The 20,561-nt window shown below is 26.8% G+C and overlaps 3 protein-coding genes across 4 annotated transcripts; 1 reads left to right on the top strand and 2 right to left on the bottom strand.

Annotated features, from left to right (window-relative positions):
* Positions 1-242: 242 nt before the first annotated feature.
* On the bottom strand, positions 243-13,710 carry LOC142233488 (aldo-keto reductase 1B-like). 2 transcript variants are annotated; one of them, XM_075304429.1, is made up of 6 exons: positions 13,536-13,710; positions 5,579-5,721; positions 5,018-5,501; positions 2,075-2,283; positions 1,709-1,802; positions 243-465 (listed from the first exon to the last, which is right to left on the bottom strand). In XM_075304429.1, the coding sequence occupies exons 1-5, from the start codon at positions 13,605-13,607 to the stop codon at positions 1,757-1,759; spliced, it is 954 nt and encodes a 317-aa protein (XP_075160544.1). In that variant the 5' UTR covers positions 13,608-13,710; the 3' UTR covers positions 243-465; positions 1,709-1,756. The 2 variants fall into 2 exon arrangements, with proteins under 2 accessions (XP_075160544.1, XP_075160543.1); XM_075304428.1 differs by lacking the exon at positions 1,709-1,802 and having other exon boundaries at positions 13,536-13,709.
* Positions 13,711-15,877: 2,167 nt separating this feature from the next.
* On the top strand, positions 15,878-18,251 carry LOC142236211 (aldo-keto reductase 1B-like). Its single transcript, XM_075307477.1, has 4 exons — positions 15,878-16,147; positions 16,280-16,419; positions 17,358-18,050; positions 18,113-18,251. Exons 1-4 carry the CDS (start codon positions 16,061-16,063, stop codon positions 18,162-18,164), a joined length of 972 nt encoding a protein of 323 aa, XP_075163592.1. The 5' UTR covers positions 15,878-16,060; the 3' UTR covers positions 18,165-18,251.
* A 707-nt stretch (positions 18,252-18,958) lies between these two features.
* On the bottom strand, positions 18,959-20,200 carry Polr3H (RNA polymerase III subunit H). Its single transcript, XM_075306347.1, has 3 exons — positions 20,018-20,200; positions 19,408-19,890; positions 18,959-19,338 (listed from the first exon to the last, which is right to left on the bottom strand). The coding sequence occupies exons 1-3, from the start codon at positions 20,126-20,128 to the stop codon at positions 19,192-19,194; spliced, it is 741 nt and encodes a 246-aa protein (XP_075162462.1). The 5' UTR covers positions 20,129-20,200; the 3' UTR covers positions 18,959-19,191.
* Between the last annotated feature and the right edge of the window lie 361 nt (positions 20,201-20,561).

The raw sequence follows: 20,561 nt of genomic DNA, 5'->3' as shown, positions 1-20,561 counted from the left end.
AAGTGGCTATTTTGCTAGCTTTGGTGTATCTACGAATAAGTCATTACATATTAGGTGATTATATGCTTTAAATGCACTACTCATTTTATGGCCTAAAGTATGCCTGGGGAGAAGTACTTTCCTTCTAGGACATGCGTATGTAAATGTAATCTGAAGCGATGCCAATTAATAAGTTAACAGCACACCAAGTTTATAAACGTTTTTTTATAAATAGGGAAAATGAAGAACGTTTTTCATCTTCATTTTCATTTGTAAAATGTATCCAAGCAATTTCTTTTATTTATTTTCCATAAAAATTGCTCATATAAGAGTACCAAGTGCTATTGTATACAATTCAATAAAAAAAAAATTGGTATCAATTTCAAAAATAATCTTCTTATATTCATTGCCAGGCAATAAAAATCATTTCAGCTTTGTTCTTAGAACTCATCTTTTTCAAAAGGATGGTGGGGATGGCCATATATGCTAAAATAGAGGAAGAGAGAAAAAAATTAAATTTTTGTTCAAAGAAAATAATTTGCAACTTGAAATTTTTAAATCAACGGCATGTTAGGATTATCTAAATTACTATTAGTTCGTTACTACATCAAATATAACAACAAACATTGCAAAAAAATAGCAAAAGCAGAGGAACTCTATGTAAAATAAAAGGAAGAGGTTTTACTATAAGATTCTAGGTTATGGAAATAAGTTATCAAGTTTCTATATATCTATATAACATTCATAGAAAAAGCAAATTGTTTTTTTTTTTTCGTTCTACCAAAAATTATTGTAGAATTAAAAATTTACCAAAATTTTCTATGGAAATACAATTTTGACAAAATTTTCTATAGAAATAACATTTTGAAAAAATTTTCTATATAAAATAAAATTTTATCAAAATTATCTGTAGAAATAAAATTTTATCAAAATTATCTATAAAAATAAAACAACATTTTCTATAGAAATAAATTTCTGACAAAATTTTCTATAGAAATAAAATTTTGACAAAATTTTCTTATAAATAAAATTTTGACAAACTTTTCTATAGAAATAAAGTTTTGACAAAATTTTCTATAGAAACACAATTTTCTATGGAAATATAATTTTGACAAAATTTTCTATAGAAATAACATTTTGAAAAAATTTTCTATATAAAATAAAATTTTATCAAAATTATCTGTAGGAATAAAATTTTATGAAAATTATCTATAAAAATAAAATTTTGACAACATTTTCTATAGAAATAAATTTCTGACAAAATTTTCTATAGAAATAAAATTTTGACAAAATCTTCTTATAAATAAAATTTTGACAAAATTTTCTACAGAAACACAATTTTGACAAAATTTTCTATAGAAACACAATTTTGAACAAAATTTTCTATAGAAATAAAATTTTGATAAAATTTTCTATAGAAATAAAATTTTATTGAAATTTGCTATAGAAATAAAATTTTCACAAAATTTTCTATAGAAATAAAATTTGGACAAAGTTTTCTATAAAAATAAAATTTTATTGAAATTTGCTATAGAAATAAAATTTTGACATAATTTTCTATAGAAATAAAAATAATCTATATATCCTCGTCCAATTTCCACAATTCCTTAAATTTCTATAATTTATTCTACATTAGTGAAAGAGCCATGCAAGCTTTTAGTGAATTAAAATAAAGAAATAAAAAACTAAACGTTAAACATAAAACAATTAACCATTCAGTGTTCTTTACCCAATTTGTTTGTTTTCTTTTTTTTTTTAATTGTATGAAATCTAGTTTTTAGAACTCATCATGGAAAGGATAGTGAGGATGCGTTCCAGCATCGCTAGTTTAAGAAAAAAATTAAAATAATTTTTTTGGTATTAAATAAAGATTCTATTCTATTGTGATAAACGATGATCCAAGTATAATTCACAATGTAGGGACCATTAACTGAGACATAGATAGCGCTAATATAATTACATATGGTTTTTGAGTAATCCGAACTTTTAAAATAAACTTCTCATTAAACTTTTTCACTAACATATGACATTGTGAATTATATTGGGATCACCCTTTATAACGGCTATTTATCCATTCAATATTTGTCAAACTTACTTCAATAAAGCCACCAAACGTCCATTACAATCAAAACCATCAATATTGGCCATATCTTCAGCAGTCAATTCAAAACCAAATACATCGAAATTAGAGGCGATGCGTCCTTTATTCACCGATTTTGGAATGACAATGTTACCACGTTGAATTTGATAGCGTATCAAAATTTGAGCAGGAGTTTTCGAATACTTGGTGGCAATGGCAACAATCTGAAAAAGAAAAGCAAATGAAAAAAATAAATCTATATTTTATTTCCGAAGGATATTTTCTGAAAATTTTATTTCCGAAGAAAATTTTCTGAAAATTTTATTTCCGAAGAAAATTTTCTGAAAATTTTATTTCTATAGAAAATTTTCTGAAAATTTTATTTCTCAAAATTTTATTTCTATAGAAAATGTTCTCAAAATTTTATTTCTATAGAAAATTTTGTCAAAATTTTATTTCTATAGAAAATTTTGTCAAAATTTTATTTCTTTAGAAAATTTTGTCAAAATTTTATTTCTATAGAAAATATTGTCAGAATTGTGTCTTTATAGAAAATTTTGTCAAAATTGTGTTTCTATAGACAATTTTTGCAAAATTTTATTTCTATAGAAAATTTTCTGAAAATTTTATTTCTATTAAAATCTTCAGAAAATTGTATTTCTATAGAAAAGTTTCTGAAAATTTTATTTCTATAGAAAATTTTCTCAAAATTTTATTTCTATAGAAAATTTTCTCAAAATTTTATTTCTATAGAAAATTTTCTCAAAATTTTATTTCTATAGAAAATTTTCTCAAAATTTTATTTCTTATAAAATTTTCTCAAAATTTTATTTCTATAGAAAATTTTCTGAAAATTGTATTCCTATGAAAATCTTCAGAAAATTTTATTTCTATAGAAAATTTTCTGAAAATTTTATTTCTATAGAAAATTTTTGCAAAATTTTATTTCTATTGAAAATTTTCTGAAAATTTTATTTCTATAGAAAATTTTCTGAAAATTTTATTTCTATAGAAAATTTTTGCAAAATTTTATTTCTATAGAAAATTTTGTCAAAATTTTATTTCTATAGAAAATTTTCTGAAAATTGTATTTCTATGAAAATCTTCAGAAAATTTTATTTCTATAGAAAATTTTCTGAAAATTTTATTTGTATAGAAAATTTTTGCAAAATTTTATTTCTATAGAAAATTTTCTGAAAATTGTATTTCTATGAAAATCTTCAGAAAATTTTATTTCTATTGAAAATTTTCTGAAAATTTTATTTCTATAGAAAATTTTATTTCTATAGAAAATTTTTTGAAAATTTTATTTCTATAGAAAATTCTCTGAAAATTTTCTTAACATTTTATTTCTATAGAAAATTTTATTTCTATAGAAAATTTAATAAAATTTATATTTCTGTAGAAAATTTTATGAAAAATTTATTTCTGTAGAAAATTTTCTGAAAATTTTATTTCTTTAGAAAATTTTCTGAAAATATTATTTCTTAGAAAATTTTATGAAAATTTTATTTCTTTAGAAAATCCTCTGAAAATTTTATTTCTTTAGAAAATTTTCTGAAAATTTTATTTTTATAGAAAATTTTCTGAAAATTTTATTTCTATAGAAAATTTTCTGAAAATTTTATTTCTATAGAAAATTTTCTGAATTTTTTTTTCTATAGAAAATTTTTTGAAAATTTTATTTCTATAGAAAATTTTCTTAAAATTTTATTTCTATAGAAAATTTTCTGAAAATTTTATTTCTATAGAAAATTTTCTGAAAATTTTATTTCTATAGAAAATTTTCTGAAAATTTTATTTCTATAGAAAATTTTCTGAAAATTTTATTTCTATAGACAATTTTCTGAAAATTTTATTTCTATAGAAAATTTTCTGAAAATTTTATTTCTATAGAAAATTTTCTGAAAATTTTATTTCTATAGAAAATTTTCTGAAAATTTTATTTCTATAGAAAATTTTCTGAAAATTTTATTTTATAGAAAATTTTCTGAAAATTTTATTTCTAGACAATTTTCTGAAAATTTTATTTCTTTAAAAAATTTTCTGAAATTTTTATTTCTATAGAAAATTTTCTGAAAATTTTATTTCTTTAGAAAATTTTCTGAAAATATTATTTCTTAGAAAATTTTATGAAAATATTATTTCTTAGAAAATTTTATGAAAATTTTATTTCTTTATAAATTTTTCTGAAAATTTTATTTCTATAGAAAATTTTCTGAAAATTTTATTTCTTTAGAAAATTTTCTGAAAATTTTATTTCTATGGAAAATTTTCTGAAAATTTTATTTCTATAGAAAATTTTCTGAAATTTTTATTTCTATAGAAAATTTTCTGAAAATTTTATTTCTTTAGAAAATTTTCTGAAAATTTTATTTCTTTAGAAAATTTTCTGAAAATATTATTTCTTAGAAAATTTTATGAAAATATTATTTCTTAGAAAATTTTATGAAAATTATATTTCTTTATAAATTTTTCTGAAAATTTTATTTCTATAGAAAATTTTCTGAAAATTTTATTTCTTTAGAAAATTTTCTGAAAATTTTATTTCTATAGAAAATTTTCTGAAAATTTTATTTCTATAGAAAATTTTCTGAAATTTTTATTTCTATAGAAAATTTTCTGAAAATTTTATTTCTTTAGAAAATTTTCTGAAAATATTATTTCTTAGAAAATTTTATGAAAATATTATTTCTTAGAAAATTTTATGAAAATTTTATTTCTTTATAAATTTTTCTGAAAATTTTATTTCTTTAGAAAATTTTCTGAAAATTTTATTTCTATAGAAAATTTTCTGAAAATTTTATTTCTATAGAAATTTTTCTGAAAATTTTTTGAAAATTTTATTTATATAGAAAATTTTATTTCTTTTTTATTTGTATAGAAAATTTTCTGAAAATTTTATTTCTATAGAAAATTTTTAGTCTTGTGCAAATTTATTTTCATTTCTCTCCTTACCTTAGGATCTTCCATTAACACAGGATCACCAGGTTTAGCCCAAGGACGATTGGGTGAACCCAATGGACTATATGCAGTTACAGCAATATTTTTCGATTTACAATATTCCATCAATTTCTTTTGGGTCAAATAAGGATGACATTCAATTTGATTTGTAGCCGGTGGTATGGTGGCAACAGCCAAAACACGTTCAATTTGATTCTTATTGAAATTCGAAACACCAATCGATTTAACTAAACCATCTTTAACTAGTTTCTCCATTTCCTTCCAGGTATCCACATAATCAGCATCTGAGAAAGCAGTAGTGCCATCCTCATTGACGGGGAACAATTCACTGCCTTCTTTATAGCCCATGGGCCAATGGATTAGGTACATATCAATATAAGATAATCTCAAATTCTTTAGGGTTGTCTCACAAGCACCACGCACCAATGAAGGACTATGGAAAGTATTCCACAATTTACTGGTTATAAACAACTCTTCGCTAAATGATGGGAAGGGTATAAAGAAAACTTTTTATTAGTTCCATACTTTTTGTTTTGAGAAGTTTTCATAACTCACCGTTTTACTACACCTTCATTAATTTTAGCCTCAATACCCTCTCCTACTTCATGCTCATTTTGATAGACATGGGCACAATCGATATGACGATAACCAATATCAATGGCATCTTTTACAGCCTGGGCCACTTCACCCTTGGGACTCTGTATTTAAAAACAAAAAATAAATGTATCATCAAATCAATTAGTGTGTTGTTAAGAAATTTTATAATATTTTGCTAATTATTCTTAAAGAAAAAATGCATTTGCCAATAAGAAATTAACGTGTACTATATAATAAACGAAAAGGGTGTATATATAAATCTTTCCTGCAAGTATATAAGAATAATAGCAACATCATAATAATCACAAAAAAAATCATTAACCCCTACTTTCATAAAGCTCCGTTAGTTCAAGACTAGCAAACCAACTAATAAACCTTTCTAGGAATATATCTGTCATACTGCTTATATACTCATATAGCAGTTAAGAACTTAACTGTCATAACTGATTAGCTAACAGTATGTAAACCTTTCTAGGAATGTGTCTGTCATCCTACTTATATACTCATATGGCAGTTGAGAACTTAACAACCACAGAATTTTCAGTTAAAATTAAGTGACAGTTAAAGTCTAACGAAACTATCTGAAAATGGCCGTAAATGTACTTAGGCAATGAAAGTTATATTGGCTCTATCTTAACGAACGACATTAGTTTTTTTTTTTATTAAGTTTGCTTGAAAGCCCACAAAAGTATTTGCTCTAGAAAAGTTCCCATTCATCAATTATGCAAATTCATTTAATACTCATACAATGAAAACTAATATCTACTATTATTAAATTCTCTATGAAAACAAATGGGGAAAAATGTTCTGTTAAGTATGGAAATACTAGCACAACATACATCATCATACAAAATTCATTAAATGTGCTAGGCCAATGCAAGTCATATTGCCTATATCGTAAATGAAATTCCAATAACGAAAACGTTTTTTTTTATACCCACCACCATAGAATGGTGATGGGGTATAATAAGTTTGTCATACCGTGTGTAACACATCGAAATATCGATTTCCGACTATATAAAGTATATATTCTTGATCAGGGAGAAATTCTAAGACGATATAAGCAAGTCCGTCTGTCTGTTGTAATCACGCTACAGCCTTCAATAATGGCGCTATCGACCTTTTGGCACAGATGCGTTTTTTGTTTGCAGGCAGGTCAAGTCCGAAGATGGGCTATATCGGTCCAAGTTTTGATATAGTCCTCATATAAACCGACTTCCAGTTTTGGGGTCTTGGGCTTATAAAAACCGTAGTTTTTATCCAATTTGCCTGAAATTGAAAATCTAGAGGTACTTGAAAAAAAATTTTATTTTATTTCTATAGAAAATTTTGCAAAATTTCTATTTCTGTAGAAAATTTTCTGAAAATTTTATTTCTATAGAAAATTTTCTGAAAATTGTATTTCTTTAGAAAATTTTTTGAAAATTTTATTTCTTTAGAAAATGTTCTGAAAAATGTATTTCTATAGAAAATTTTCAGTCTTGTGAAAATTTATTTTCATTTCTCTCCTTACCTTAGGATCTTCCATTAACACAGGATCGCCGGGTTTAGCCCAAGGACGATTGGGTGAACCCAATGAACTATATGCATTTACAGCAATATTTTTCGATTTACAATATTCCATCAATTTCTTTTGGGTCAAATAAGGCTGACATTCAATTTGTCATCCTTATTTCGATGTTTTGGTATAGCCCTCATATAGATCTATCTCCCGACTTTATTTCTGGGGCATCTAGAATCCGTAGTTTTTATCCAATTTGGCGGAAATTAGAAATCTAGAGGTATTTTAGGACCATAAAGAGGTGTGTCAAAAATGGTACATATCGGTCCATGTTTTGGTATAGCCCGTATATAGACTGATCTCCCGATTTTACTTCTTGGGCTTCTAGAATTCGTAGTTTTCATCCAATTCGTCTGAAAGTGGAATTCTAGAGGTATTTGAGGAACATTAAGAGGTGGTGAGTATTGGTCCATGTTTTGGTATAGCCCCCATATAGACCTAACTCCCGAATTTATTTCTAGGACTTCTGGAATCCGGCTGACCACAAATAGATCAGCCGAATATGGTGTGTGTCGACCCATGTTTTAGTATAGCCTCCACATAGACCGATCTCCAGATTTAACTCCTTGGGCTTCTAGAAACCGTAGTTTTTATCCGATTTGCACAAAAATGTAAATATACTGGAATTTTAGACCCTCAAAAATCTGTATCGCATTTATTTTTACCGGTCCGTTTGGTAAGACATCGGTACAGACCGATTTCTCTTCTTGAGCGTACACCCAAAGAAAAAATATTTTTCTCCGCAATAAAATTTTAGACAAACGAAATTCCCCTTTCGTATAAAGTATTTTCGTTTAGAATACTTTTGATAAACGATTCAACGATTGTCTCTAAAATTTGTGTCAGAAGAAAATTTTGCTTGTCTAAAATTTCGTTACTCAGAAAACACTTCTTTCAGGGTATAACAGGCGCACTGATCATGAAAATTGCTTGAAACTGAAAGTAAAATGTCCAGATTTTACTCATCGTATTCATTTAAATAATGGCGGAAAAAATCTACAGATTTAAGATTTCAAATCAAGGCGTTATTTCATCATATACACGATATGTTTATGATTTCTCTAAAATTCAAAAAAATTGGTTCTCATAAATCCAGAATCTGATCTGGTCTTCATAGGTAGAATCTTTAAATTTTTTCTTCGGGAAGCGTACTGGTTGAACTGATTTGCTTGGGAGAAAATTTGTCATCAAACCCTCTAAAATTCTATATATTATCAAGAAACCCGCTACGACGAAGAGTTTTCAAAGTAAACTATTATATTTGATTCATGTTGGTGGGTATTTAAGATTCGGCTCGGCCGAACATACTGCTGTATATATTTTTTTTGTGGTAGGCATGTGTATATATGCGTTGTGTATGTGTTATCACAATAAATCGTTTATTAAATAATAATAAATTTGTATTCCCTTATCGTTATCAAACATTGTATAAAAATCGTATATTAGATAGAATTTATTTTTATACCCTCCACCATAGGATGGGGGGCATTACCAATTTTTTTATTCCGATATTAATACATCAAAATATTGGTCTCACCACCGTTGCCACTTGTGACAAAATTAATCTACCAAAATTAAAAACAAAAAAATTGAATTTTTAGTAAAATTTTTGTCAAAATTTTATTTCTATAGAAAATTTTGTCAAAAATTTATTTGTATAGAAAATTTTTGTAAAATTTTTATTTCTATAAAAAATTTTTGCAAAATTTTATTTCTATAAAAAATTTTTGCAAAATTTTATTTCTATAGAAAATGTCAGAATTTTATTTCTACAGAAAATTTTTGCAACATTTTATTTCTATAGAAAACTTTTGCAAAATTTTATCTTTATAGAAAATTTTTGCAAAATTTTATTTCTATAGTAAATTTTGTCAAAAATTTATTTCTATAGAAAATTTTGTCGAAATTTTATTTCTATAGAAAATTTTGTCAAAATTTTATTTCTATAGAAAATGTTTGTAAAAATTTTATTTCTATAGAAAATTTTGTCAAAATCTGATTTCTATAGAAAATTTGTCAAAATCTGATTTCTATAGAAAATTTTGTCAAAATTTGATTTCTAAAATAAATTTTGTCAAAATTTGATTTCTATTGAAAATTTTCTCAAAATGTTATTTCTGTATAAAATTTTTGCAAAATTTTTATTTTATAGAAAACTTTTCCAAAATTGTATTTCCGTAGTAAATTTTTGACAAATTTTATTTCTATAGAAAATTTTATCAAAATTTTATTTCTATAGAAAATTTATTTATTTATTTATTTAATCAACCAACGCCCTTCTGGACAAAATGTTGATAGAATTCAATCAATAGAGCTCTAGTATTCCAAATAAAAACTTAACCTTATAATTAAAAGGAAACAAAAAAAAAACTTAAAATTAAAAAAAAAAAACAAATTGTCACAAATTTTATTTCTATAAAAAATTTTGCCAAAATTTTATTGCTATAGAAGGGAGCCACCGTGGTGCAATGGTTAGCATGCCCGCCTTGCATACACACGGTCGTGGGTTCGATTCCTGTTTCGACCGAACACCAAAAGGTTTTTCAGCGGTGGATTTCCCCACCTCAGTAATGCTGGTGACATTTCTGAGGGTTTCAAAGCTTCTCTAAGTGGTTTCACTGCAATGTGGAACGCCGTTCGGACTCGGCTATAAAAAGGAGGTCCCTTGTCACTGAGCTTAACATGGAAACGGGCAGCACTCAGTGATAAGAGAGAAGTTCACCAATGTGGTATCACAATGGACTGAATAGTCTAAGTGAGCCGATACATCGGGCTGCCACCTAACCTAACATTGATATAGAAAATTTTTCCGAAATTTTATTTCTATAGAAAATTTTGTCAAAATTTTATTTCTTTAGAAAATTTTCTCAAAATTTTATTTCTATAGAAAATTTTCTCAAAATTTTATTTCTATAGAAAATTTCCTCAAAATTTCATTTCCGTAGTAAATTTTTGCAAAATTTTATTTCTATAGAAAATTTTGTCAACAATTTTATTTCTATAGAAAATTTTGTCAAAATTCTATTTCTATAGAAATTTTTGTCAAAATTTTATTTCTATAGAAAATTTTGTCAAAATTTTATTTCTATAGAAAATTTTATTTCTATTGAAAATTTTGTCAAAATTTTATTTCTATTGAAAATTTTGTCAAAATTTTATTTCTATTGAAAATTTTTTTAAAATTTTATTTCTATAGAAAATTTTGTCAAAAATTTTATTTCTATAGAAAATTTTGTCAAAATTCTATTTCTATAGAAAATTTTGTCAAAATTTTATTTCTATTGAAAATTTTGTCAAAATTTTATTTCTATTGAAAATCTTGTCAAAATTTTATTTCTGTAGAAAATTTTGTCAAAATTTTATTTCTATAGAAAATTTTTGCAAAATTTTTATTTCTTTAGAAATTTTTTGCAAATTTTTTATTTATTTTGATAAAAAAAATATTAGAAAATTTTTGTAAATTTTTTTTTGCGTTTTTGCAAAACTTTATTTTTATAGAAAATTTTTGTAAAATTTTTGCAAAATTTTATTTCTATAGAAAATTTTGTCAAAATTTTATTTCTATAGAAAATTTTGTCAAAATTTTACTTCTATAGAAAATGTTTGTAAAACTTTTATTTCTATAGAAAACTTTGTCAAAATTTTATTTCTATACAAAATTTTGTCAAAATTTTATTTAAATACAAAATTTTGTCAAAATTTTATTTCTATAGAAAAATTTTGACAATTTTTTTATTTCTATAGAAAATTTTTGCAAAATTTTTAATTCTTTAGAAATTTTCTGCAAAATTTTATTTCTATAGAAAATTTTGTCAATTTGTTTTATTTCTATAGAAAATTTTTTATTTTTATAGAAAACTTTAGCAAAATTGTATTTCTATTGAAAATTTTGGCAAAATTTATCTGCTTGGAACTTGACAAGAGTATTTGTTATCAGTGTTACCCCTATTTTTCGAAAGCCTCCTAATACTGTCCCAGTATTAGGATGCTTTCGTCCCCAAAAATCCCCAATTACCCATTAAATTGAAAATATAAAAGAGTAAAACTTCAGCATGCTTTTGTCAAAGGCTTATAATTAATTATCCCTTTAGACATCTACCATCTTCAGACTAAGCAGTCAATTATTTTTTTTTTTTTTAATCATTTTGTTGTTTTTTTTTCTTGTTCTTCCGGATGTTCTAATCAATTTTTTATTGTTTTATATGCCAACACTTGATATTAATGCTTTATAAATTTTTTGTTAATAAATAATTGGTTCATTTTTGTGTGAAAGCGAGAAAACTTAGCAATGTAATTGACACATTTATTTCCTTATCTTAAATTATTTTTCTAGCCGCCTAATGACGTGGTATACTATATTAATCTTTTTAATTTTTTTTTTCATAATTAATTGACATGATGATTAATTACATTAGTATAAATTTTGGTTGGTTTCATTTGGAGTTAATACAAATTCAACAAGTAAGGAAAGTCTAAAGCCACCACTTTGTAGACAAACACAGATGTTCCAGCCCAAAACAGATAAAATTTGCTAAAAACTATATATCTGAACCGATTTCATCAAAATTTGTCCCAATTTTTGGTGGACCAAAAATGAGGCCATATTTTGAGCCGGTTTATAAAAGGCCTCAACAACCGGTTTTCGGTTTTTATATTGCCATCTGGGTATTTTAATAAAATGCTCTTCCAAATAGGTGCAATGTAAATTTGAGTTAAAAAATGAGTAAGTAAAGTAGAAAGAAGGTTATCTTGTGATAAATTTGAGTAATATCGTGTAATAAGTGAGGCCACTATAATCAAAAATAAGGTTATTAGGAAAAAAATTTGAAAATCGGGAATATATGAGTTATATCTAAATCTGAACCGATTTGGATGATACTTTGCAGATTTGGTTGATATTTGAGTAAGATCGGTTAATAAATGAGGCCACTATGGCCAAAAATAAGGTTATTAGGGACAAATGGATGAAACATGGCTCCAACACTACACTCCTGAGTCCAATCGACAGTCGGCTGAGGGGACAGCGACCGGTGAACCGTCTCCGAAGCGTGGAAAGACTCAAAAGTCCGCTGGTAATTTTTATCGATTATCTTGAGAAGGGAAAAACCATCAACAGTGACTATTATATGGCGTTATTGGAGCGTTTGAAGGTCGAAATCGCGGCAAAACGGCCCCATATAAAGAAGAAAAAAGTGTTGTTCCACCAAGACAACGCACCGTGCCACAAGTCATTGAAAACGATGGTAAGAATTCATGAATTGGGCTCCGAATTGCTTCCCCACCCACCGTATTCTCCAGATCTGGCCCCCAGCGACTTTTTCTTGTTCTCAGACCTCAAAAGGATGCTCGCAGGGGAAAAATTTGGCTGCAATGAAGAGGTGATCGCCGAAACTGAGGCCTATTTTGAGGCAAAACCGAAGGAGTACTACCAAAATGGTATCGAAAAATTGGAAGGTCGTTATAATCGTTGTATCGCTCTTGAAGGGAACTATGTTGAATAATAAAAACGAATTTTGACAAAAAAATGTGTTTTTCTTTGTTAGACCAGGGACTTATCAGCCACGGGAGCCACGGTGGTGCAATGGTTAGCATGCCCGCCTTGCATACACAAGGTCGTGGGTTCGATTCCTGCTTCGACCTAACACAAAAAGTTTTTCAGCGGTGGATTACCCCACCTCAGTAATACTGGTGACATTTCTGAGCGTTTCAATGCTTCTCTAAGTGGTTTCACTGCAATGTGGAACGCCGTTCGGACTCGGCTATAAAAAGGAGGTCCCTTGTCATTGAGCTTAACACTTAACACTCAGTGATAAGAGACAAGTTCGCCAATGTGGTATCACAATGGACTGAATAGTCTAAGCGAGCCTAATAAATCGGGCTGCCACCTAACCTGACCAAGTTTCCCTGGAATATGTAAGGCAGTTTCTAGTCTTGCTTACTCATCCGCTTCGCAGTTTCCTTGTATGTTCCGGTGGCCAGACATCCATATTATGAGAATTATGTACTGTTCCAGGCATCTCGTTGAGAGATTTGCGACAGTCTATGGTCATTTTCAAGTTAGGGAGCACACAAAGTCCAAGGATTTTATTGCTGGTTGACAGAGTCTATATTAATATACACAAAGTAAGAATGACTAGAGCTACATAATGACCTTAAATTGTTTTTGCAATATTTAAGTTTAATCGCTGCTGGAATTGTCACTTATACCAATGCATATATGAACAATAATTGTGCAATCTTTAAGCACATACTTTAAGTAATACAATATACAAGATAAACAACTTTGACGACAAAATATTATTGACACATTTTTTTGTAATTGTAAATTCTGCTTATATTTTAACTGGTACTTACACCCCAAGTTCCCAATCCCAAAATTGGCATGGGATAACCGCTATTCAACATGACATTTGGTACATTCACCATTTTTTTCTATTATTTATATGCGTTTAAAAAGTTTTAACAAAAAATCTTTATGGAACTTATAGAGCCGGCAAATATCGTGAGTAAATGACTACTTATGTGGTCAGCTGTCAACTTTTATACCAAAAAAAAACAAAAGCCCGCGAAAAAGAGAGAGAGAAGAAAAAGAGAGCTTTTAAAATAATTACTAGAGAAAACGTAACGTGTTGCTGCATCGTAGAATTAGAGCAGTGTTGTATAACGTAGTATGCCGTGGATTTATCCGAAACATGGAATCTGTATTATCGACAGGTAAATACCGTTGCCACTACATACGGAGCTTTAACTCTGGTATACACCTGTAGAGGAAATTTTGGGTGTATGCCAATAATACAGTTTTTCCACGACCTTCTCATAGGAACACTTCGCAGATTTTTCGTTTAACCCTGGTTTGCACTTCTAATGCGCTTTACAGACTATCAGTTATTCCGGACGACAATGCTCGTGTCGAACATATCCCATATATTGTGCACATTATAAGTTAAGTCCGAAGGCATAATCGATACTGCTGAATGTTTATGGGATCGATAACACATTTACCGATTATTTAGTCATCGCCGACAAGTCGTATCGTTCCGACGCACTGTAAGATTCTTTACAAACACCGACATTCCGTCCGGAATAACTGATAGTCTGTAAAGTTTATTTTCTTTAAAGTGAATTGTTAACGAAAAGTAACCACAAAAAAATTGCAATTTGAGCAGCTAAACTTGAACTGAATAATCACGTTAACGCTTCACGGAATAGAAATAAAATTTTGCAAAAATTTTCTATAGAAATAAAATTTTGCAAAATTTTGACAAAATTTTCTATAGAAATAAAATTTTGACAAAATTTTCTATAGAAATAAAATTTTGACAAAATTGCTACAGAAATAAAATTTTGACAAAATTTTTACAAAATGTTCTATAGAAATAAAATTTTGACAAAATTTTCTATGGAAATAAAATTTTAACAAAATGTTCTATTGAAATAAAATTTTGACAAAATTTTCTATAGAAATAAAATTTTCACAAAATTGTCTATAGAAATAAAATGTTCACAAAATATTCTATAGAAATAAAATGTTCACAACATTTTCTATTGAAATAAAATTTTCAGAAAATTTTCTATAGAAATACAATTTTTACAAAATATTCTATAGAAATAAAATTTTGACAAAATTTTCTATGGAAATAAAATTTTAACAAAATGTTCTATTGAAATAAAATTTTGACAAAATTTTCTATGGAAATAAAATTTTAACAAAATGGTCTATTGAAATAAAATTTTGACAAAATTTTCTATAGAAATAAAATTTTCACAAAATTTTCTATAGAAATAAAATTTTCACAAAATTGTCTATAGAAATAAAATGTTCACAAATTTTTCTATAGAAATAAAATTTTCACAAAATTTTCTATTGAAATAAAATTTTCAGAAAATTTTCTATAGAAATACAATTTTATTGCTATAGAAAATTTTGTCAAAATTTTCTATAGCAATAAAATTTTGACAAAATTTTCTATAGAAATAAAATTTTGACAAAATTTTCTATAGAAATAAAATTTTGACAAAATTTTCTATAGAAATAAAATTTTTACAAAATATTCTATAGAAATAAAATTTTGACAAAATTTTCTATGGAAATAAAATTTTAACAAAATGTTCTATTGAAATAAAATTTTGAAAAAATTTTCTATAGAAATAAAATTTTGAAAAAATTGTCTATAGAAATAAAATTTTGACAAAATTTTCTATAGAAATAAAATTTTCACAAAATTTTCTATTGAAATAAATTTTTGCAAAAATTTCCTATAGAAATAAAATTTTGCAAAAATTTTCTATAGAAACAAAATTTTCAATAGAAATAAAATTTTGCAAAATTTTTTTTAGAGAAATAAAAGTTTGATAACATTTTCTATAGAAATAAAATTTTGCAAACATTTTTTAGAGAAATACAAGTTTGATAACATTTTCTATTGAAATAAAATTTTGCAAAAATTTTTTAGAGAAATAAAATTTTGATAACATTTTCTATAGAAATAAAATTTTGCAAAAAATTTCTATAGAAATAAAATTTTGACAATCTCATTGATTCAAAAAAGTAACGGTGAAATAAGTTAATCTGCGAGAAACATAAACATTTGAGAAATTATTGAATTCAACACGCTTCCACATGTTCGATTTTCTGTAATCAAAAAATTTTCAAACTCTATGTTGAAATTAACGGAATTTTAAAATTTCTCCTAGTACAAAGCTTTAGGTTTGGATAATGTCCAACGACAGAAGCTCTCAAGACTGTAGCGGTGCAATTCTTTAATGTCGCCAATAATAAAAACAGTCGGTGCAAATTCATATCGCAGAAAACAAACTTGAGTGTCATACATACATATATTTGGTGAATTATTTTCAGAAAATTTTTGTATATAAACGTTATGTCAAAGACATTATCGGATAATGTGCCTTGTGTAGTGTTAAAAAATGGCTATAGCATGCCCAAGATTGGTTTGGGAACATGGAGGGTGGGTATATAGTGCGAATATCCATGCAAATGCACTTAAACTTGACATAGAAAACAATGGGCCACAACAGAATGAAAGGTGGTCAATTTCATGGTCATTTTAAATAAATGAAAACTTTCGTCACATTTGCAGTTGACCCGTAATGCTTCCGACGTTGTAGCAGATGCCTTAGAAATTGGTTATCGACACTTTGATTGTGCACACATATACCGCAATGAAAAAGATGTGGGAAGGACTTTTAAAGATCTTATGGACAATGGTGTAATTAAAAGGTAAAGGAATGTATAAGCAAACCAATTAAAATTCACGATATATACACTATATATAAAATTTTCTCCAAATCTTATTTATTTTTCTCAAAACTTTATTTCTACAAAAAAAAAATTTGTCAAAATTTTATTTCTATAGAAAATTTTGCCAACATTTTATTTCTATAGAAAATTTTGTCAAAATTTTATTTCTATAGAAAATTTTGTCAAAATTTTATTTCTATAGAAAATTTTGCCAAAATTTTATTTCTATAGAAAATGTTGCCAAAATTTTATTTCTATAGAAAATTTTGTCAAAATTTTATTTCTATAGAAAATTTTGTCAAAATTTTATTTCTATAGAAAATTTTGTCAAATTCTTATTTCTCTGAAAATTTTTGTCAAAATTCGATGATTTGACGGTGGCAAAGGAAAAGAGATATGTTTTTACGAATTTATTTCGGCATAAAGGTGGGTATTAAGTTCGAGTTTAGCCGCTAAAATCGTAATTTTTTCACTAAAGTGAAAACTAAATCAGTAAAAAAGGCATACAATTATACATATTTGTTGCATATTTCATTATAACTTGATGGTACATACAACCATCTTGGAACCTATAGGGCTTTGCCCAAATAAATTTGACAAACATTCTTGTCCTCTGTTGGTTAAGCTACACTTGTAGTTTAGTCAATGCATGGTTTTAAGCTGAAATCAAAAACATCAACAATGATTAAAGAAAGAAACCAACAATAACAAAACAAAACGAATGAAAAATTTAATTCTATAGAAAATTTTGTCAAAATTTTAATTTCTATAGAAAATTTTATTTCTATAGAAAATTTTGTCAACATTTTATTTCTATAGAAATATTGTTATTTTCTATATATAGAAAATTTTGTCAAAATTTTATTTCTCTAAAAAAATTTAACTAAACTAAATTGTAATTTTTTCATCTTTTTTAGAGAAGACATATTTGTGACCAGTAAACTTTGGAATACCTTTCATCATCCCACAATGGTTCGTCAAGCCTGTGAAACATCTTTAAATAATCTAAATCTTTCCTATCTGGATAATTATTTAATTCATTGGCCAATGGCCTATCAAGAAGGTGCAGACCTTTATCCCAAAGATGCCTATGGATTTCTGGCATTCTCCCAAATTGATTATGTACAAACATGGAAAAGTATGGAATCTCTGGTCGATGAAGGTTTATGTCACAGTATAGGTTTATCGAATTTCAACATTTCCCAAATTAAACGGATATTGGATGTGGCTCGAATAAAACCAACAAATTTACAAATCGAATGTCATCCTTATTTGAATCAACGTGAACTTATGGATTTTTGTGAGCTACACAATATCGTTGTAACGGCATACAGTCCATTAGGATCACCGAGTTCACCTTACAAGAAACCGGGAAAATATCCTCTACTGCAAAATCCAATTATTTTACAATTAGCTTCTAAATATGGAAAAACCTCTCCACAAATCCTAATACGATACCAATTGCAAAGGGGCAATGTTGTAATACCAAGATCATCCGGTAGAGAACATATGGAGGAGAATTTAAATGTTTTGGATTTTTGTCTGAGTTCGGAAGATATGCAGATGTTGGATGATATGGATTTTGGAGGAAGATTTATGCTAATGTCTGAGTAAGATAAGTGATTTTTTCTAAATGAAATCATATTAACTAAGAGTGCTTATTTTGTTTTAGTGCCACGGGACACCCACATCATCCTTTTGAAGATCCTAAAGAATTTAAATAGATAATATAGAAAAACAATTCCATTAGATATTAAAAATACAAAAATAAAATAAATATTGATATATATGGGCTATGAACTTCTCTCTAATCACCAAACATTATTTAATTAAAATTTCCAAACAAAAAGAAAAACGTAATTTATTTCTATAGAAAATTTTATTTCTGTAGAAAAATTTTTCAAGATTTCATTTCTATAGAAAATTTTGTCAAAATCTTATTTCTATGGAAAATATTGTGAAAATTTTATTTGTATAGAAAATTTTGTTACAATTTTATTTGTATAGAAAATTTTGTCAATATCTTATTTCTATTGAAAATATTGTCAAAATTTTATTTCTATGAAAATTTTCTCAACATTTTTTTTTTCTATAGGAAATTTTGTGAAAATTGTATTTCTATGGAAAGTATTGTCAAAATTTTATTTCTATAGAAAATTTTGCCAAAATTTTAATTTCTATAGAAAATTTTGTCAAAATTTTAATTTTTATAGAAAATTTTGACAAAATTTTCTCTAAAAAATTTGGTCAAAATTTTATATCTATAGAAAATTTTGTCTAAATTTTAATTTCTATAGAAAATTTTCTGAAAATTTTATTTTTTATAGAAAATTTTCTGAAAATTTTATTTTTTATAGAAAATTTTCTGAAAAATTTTATTTCTATAGAAAATTTTCTGAAAATTTTATTCCTATAGAAAATTTTGTCAAAATTTTATTTCTATAAAAAATTTTTTCAAAATTTTATTTCTGTAGAAAATTTTGTCAAAATTTTATTTCTGTAGAAAATTTTGTAAAAATTTTATTTCAAGAATATTTTGTCAATATTTTATTTCTATATAAGCAAAACAAATTTAATTTTCGTATGTGACTATGTTAAACTAACATATATTTCATTTTTATGTAGCACTATACATATATTTACATTCTAAATGCCTTGGCAAATTAGTGACCATTTGAAAATAAATACCCGGAGGGGATACTTCGTGCCAAATATATTTTTTTATCCCACGTCTTACTTTATAAAATATTTTCACTCTTCATAAGCACCCTCTCCGTTTTCGTCATTTTCATAATCATTGTTGTCCTCATCGCCCTCTTCATCACCTGCCTCGTCTTCTTCTTGTTGTTGTTGATCCCACCAGGATAACACACCCAAACCGGATTCATTGATGGCAGCCTAAATAATACAGGAATAAAATAATGAGCAAAGTCCCATCAACTGCATGAACCTAAAATTTCTACTCACAATTATTCTATATGGAGTTTTGGACTCCCCACTCTGTGCTGTTGATGTTGTTGACGTCGATGCCGATGTCCCTGGTTTCATACTCTCATTCTTGGGCGGTCCAATTGGTGAACTTTCTTCGAATATTTCTCTGGACACTCTGAACTTAATAGGCTCACCAATATCCATAAACAAATCATGTTTGCCACCGTCTTCCAAAGGATATTCCCAAACCCATGCCTGTTCGGTTTCATCGAAGCGGGAGGGATGCTGCAATGCTGTGGGTGGTATTAGAATGTCATCGAAAAATCCCAAAGTCACATGAACGCCCTCGTGGCTACAACTTCGAATTTTTCCAGTCAAAATATTACTGATAGCGGGCCGAAATACAATATAGCGAAATATGACTTCTGTGTGCGAGGCTCCATCGCCCGGAAGAATAATGGAATCTTTTAGGGATACTATATCCTTTAGGGCTATGCACAATCCCACATTCAGCAAGACCTAATAGATAATTTTGTGGAAACAAAATTACCATAAATAAAAAGAATGAAATGGTTATTTTTACCATGTGAAATTGGTTTGTCTATCATCCCTGAAGCGATGTTGCCTTAGTTTCCATAGATCTTACCTTGTTTGCTAGCTTCCGATTGATTTCATCTCTTATAGCTTCTACCAATTTTAAATTGAATTGTTCGGGTGCTATACGAATAATATCTTTCAATTCAGCCAAAGCGAACATTTGTGAGTAAATTTCTTATTACCTAAATATTTGTTTGTTTATGTCCGGCATGTGGTTCTCTCTAGTGTTGGGAATGTAACGAGTATTTGATTACAAGTACTCGTTACTGACTAATTTTTTGAGTACTCGTTACAATTAAATGAATACTCAATATCTTCAATACAATCCAATTGAAAAATTTATTGAAACTGAAAATATAATCAGTAAACAAGTATATACGGCCGTAAGTTCGGCCAGGCCGAATCTTATATACTCTCCACCATGGATTGCGTAGCAAAACTTCCTAACATCATCTTCTAAATTGTATGTTATTCCATAAGCTGAGTACTATGTTCCGTTTTCAAGCTGAAAACCAGCTTGTTTTCACGGTTACTTTTTTTAATTAACTAATTTAGAAATATAAAATTATTTGCAACCAATTCCTTGGCTCTTT

This window comes from Haematobia irritans, chromosome 4 (assembly GCF_050003625.1).
Source record: "Haematobia irritans isolate KBUSLIRL chromosome 4, ASM5000362v1, whole genome shotgun sequence".
NCBI lineage: Eukaryota > Metazoa > Arthropoda > Insecta > Diptera > Muscidae > Haematobia > Haematobia irritans.
The sequence above is the reverse complement of the archived record's forward strand: the minus strand, read 5'-3'. Positions and strand labels throughout refer to the sequence as shown.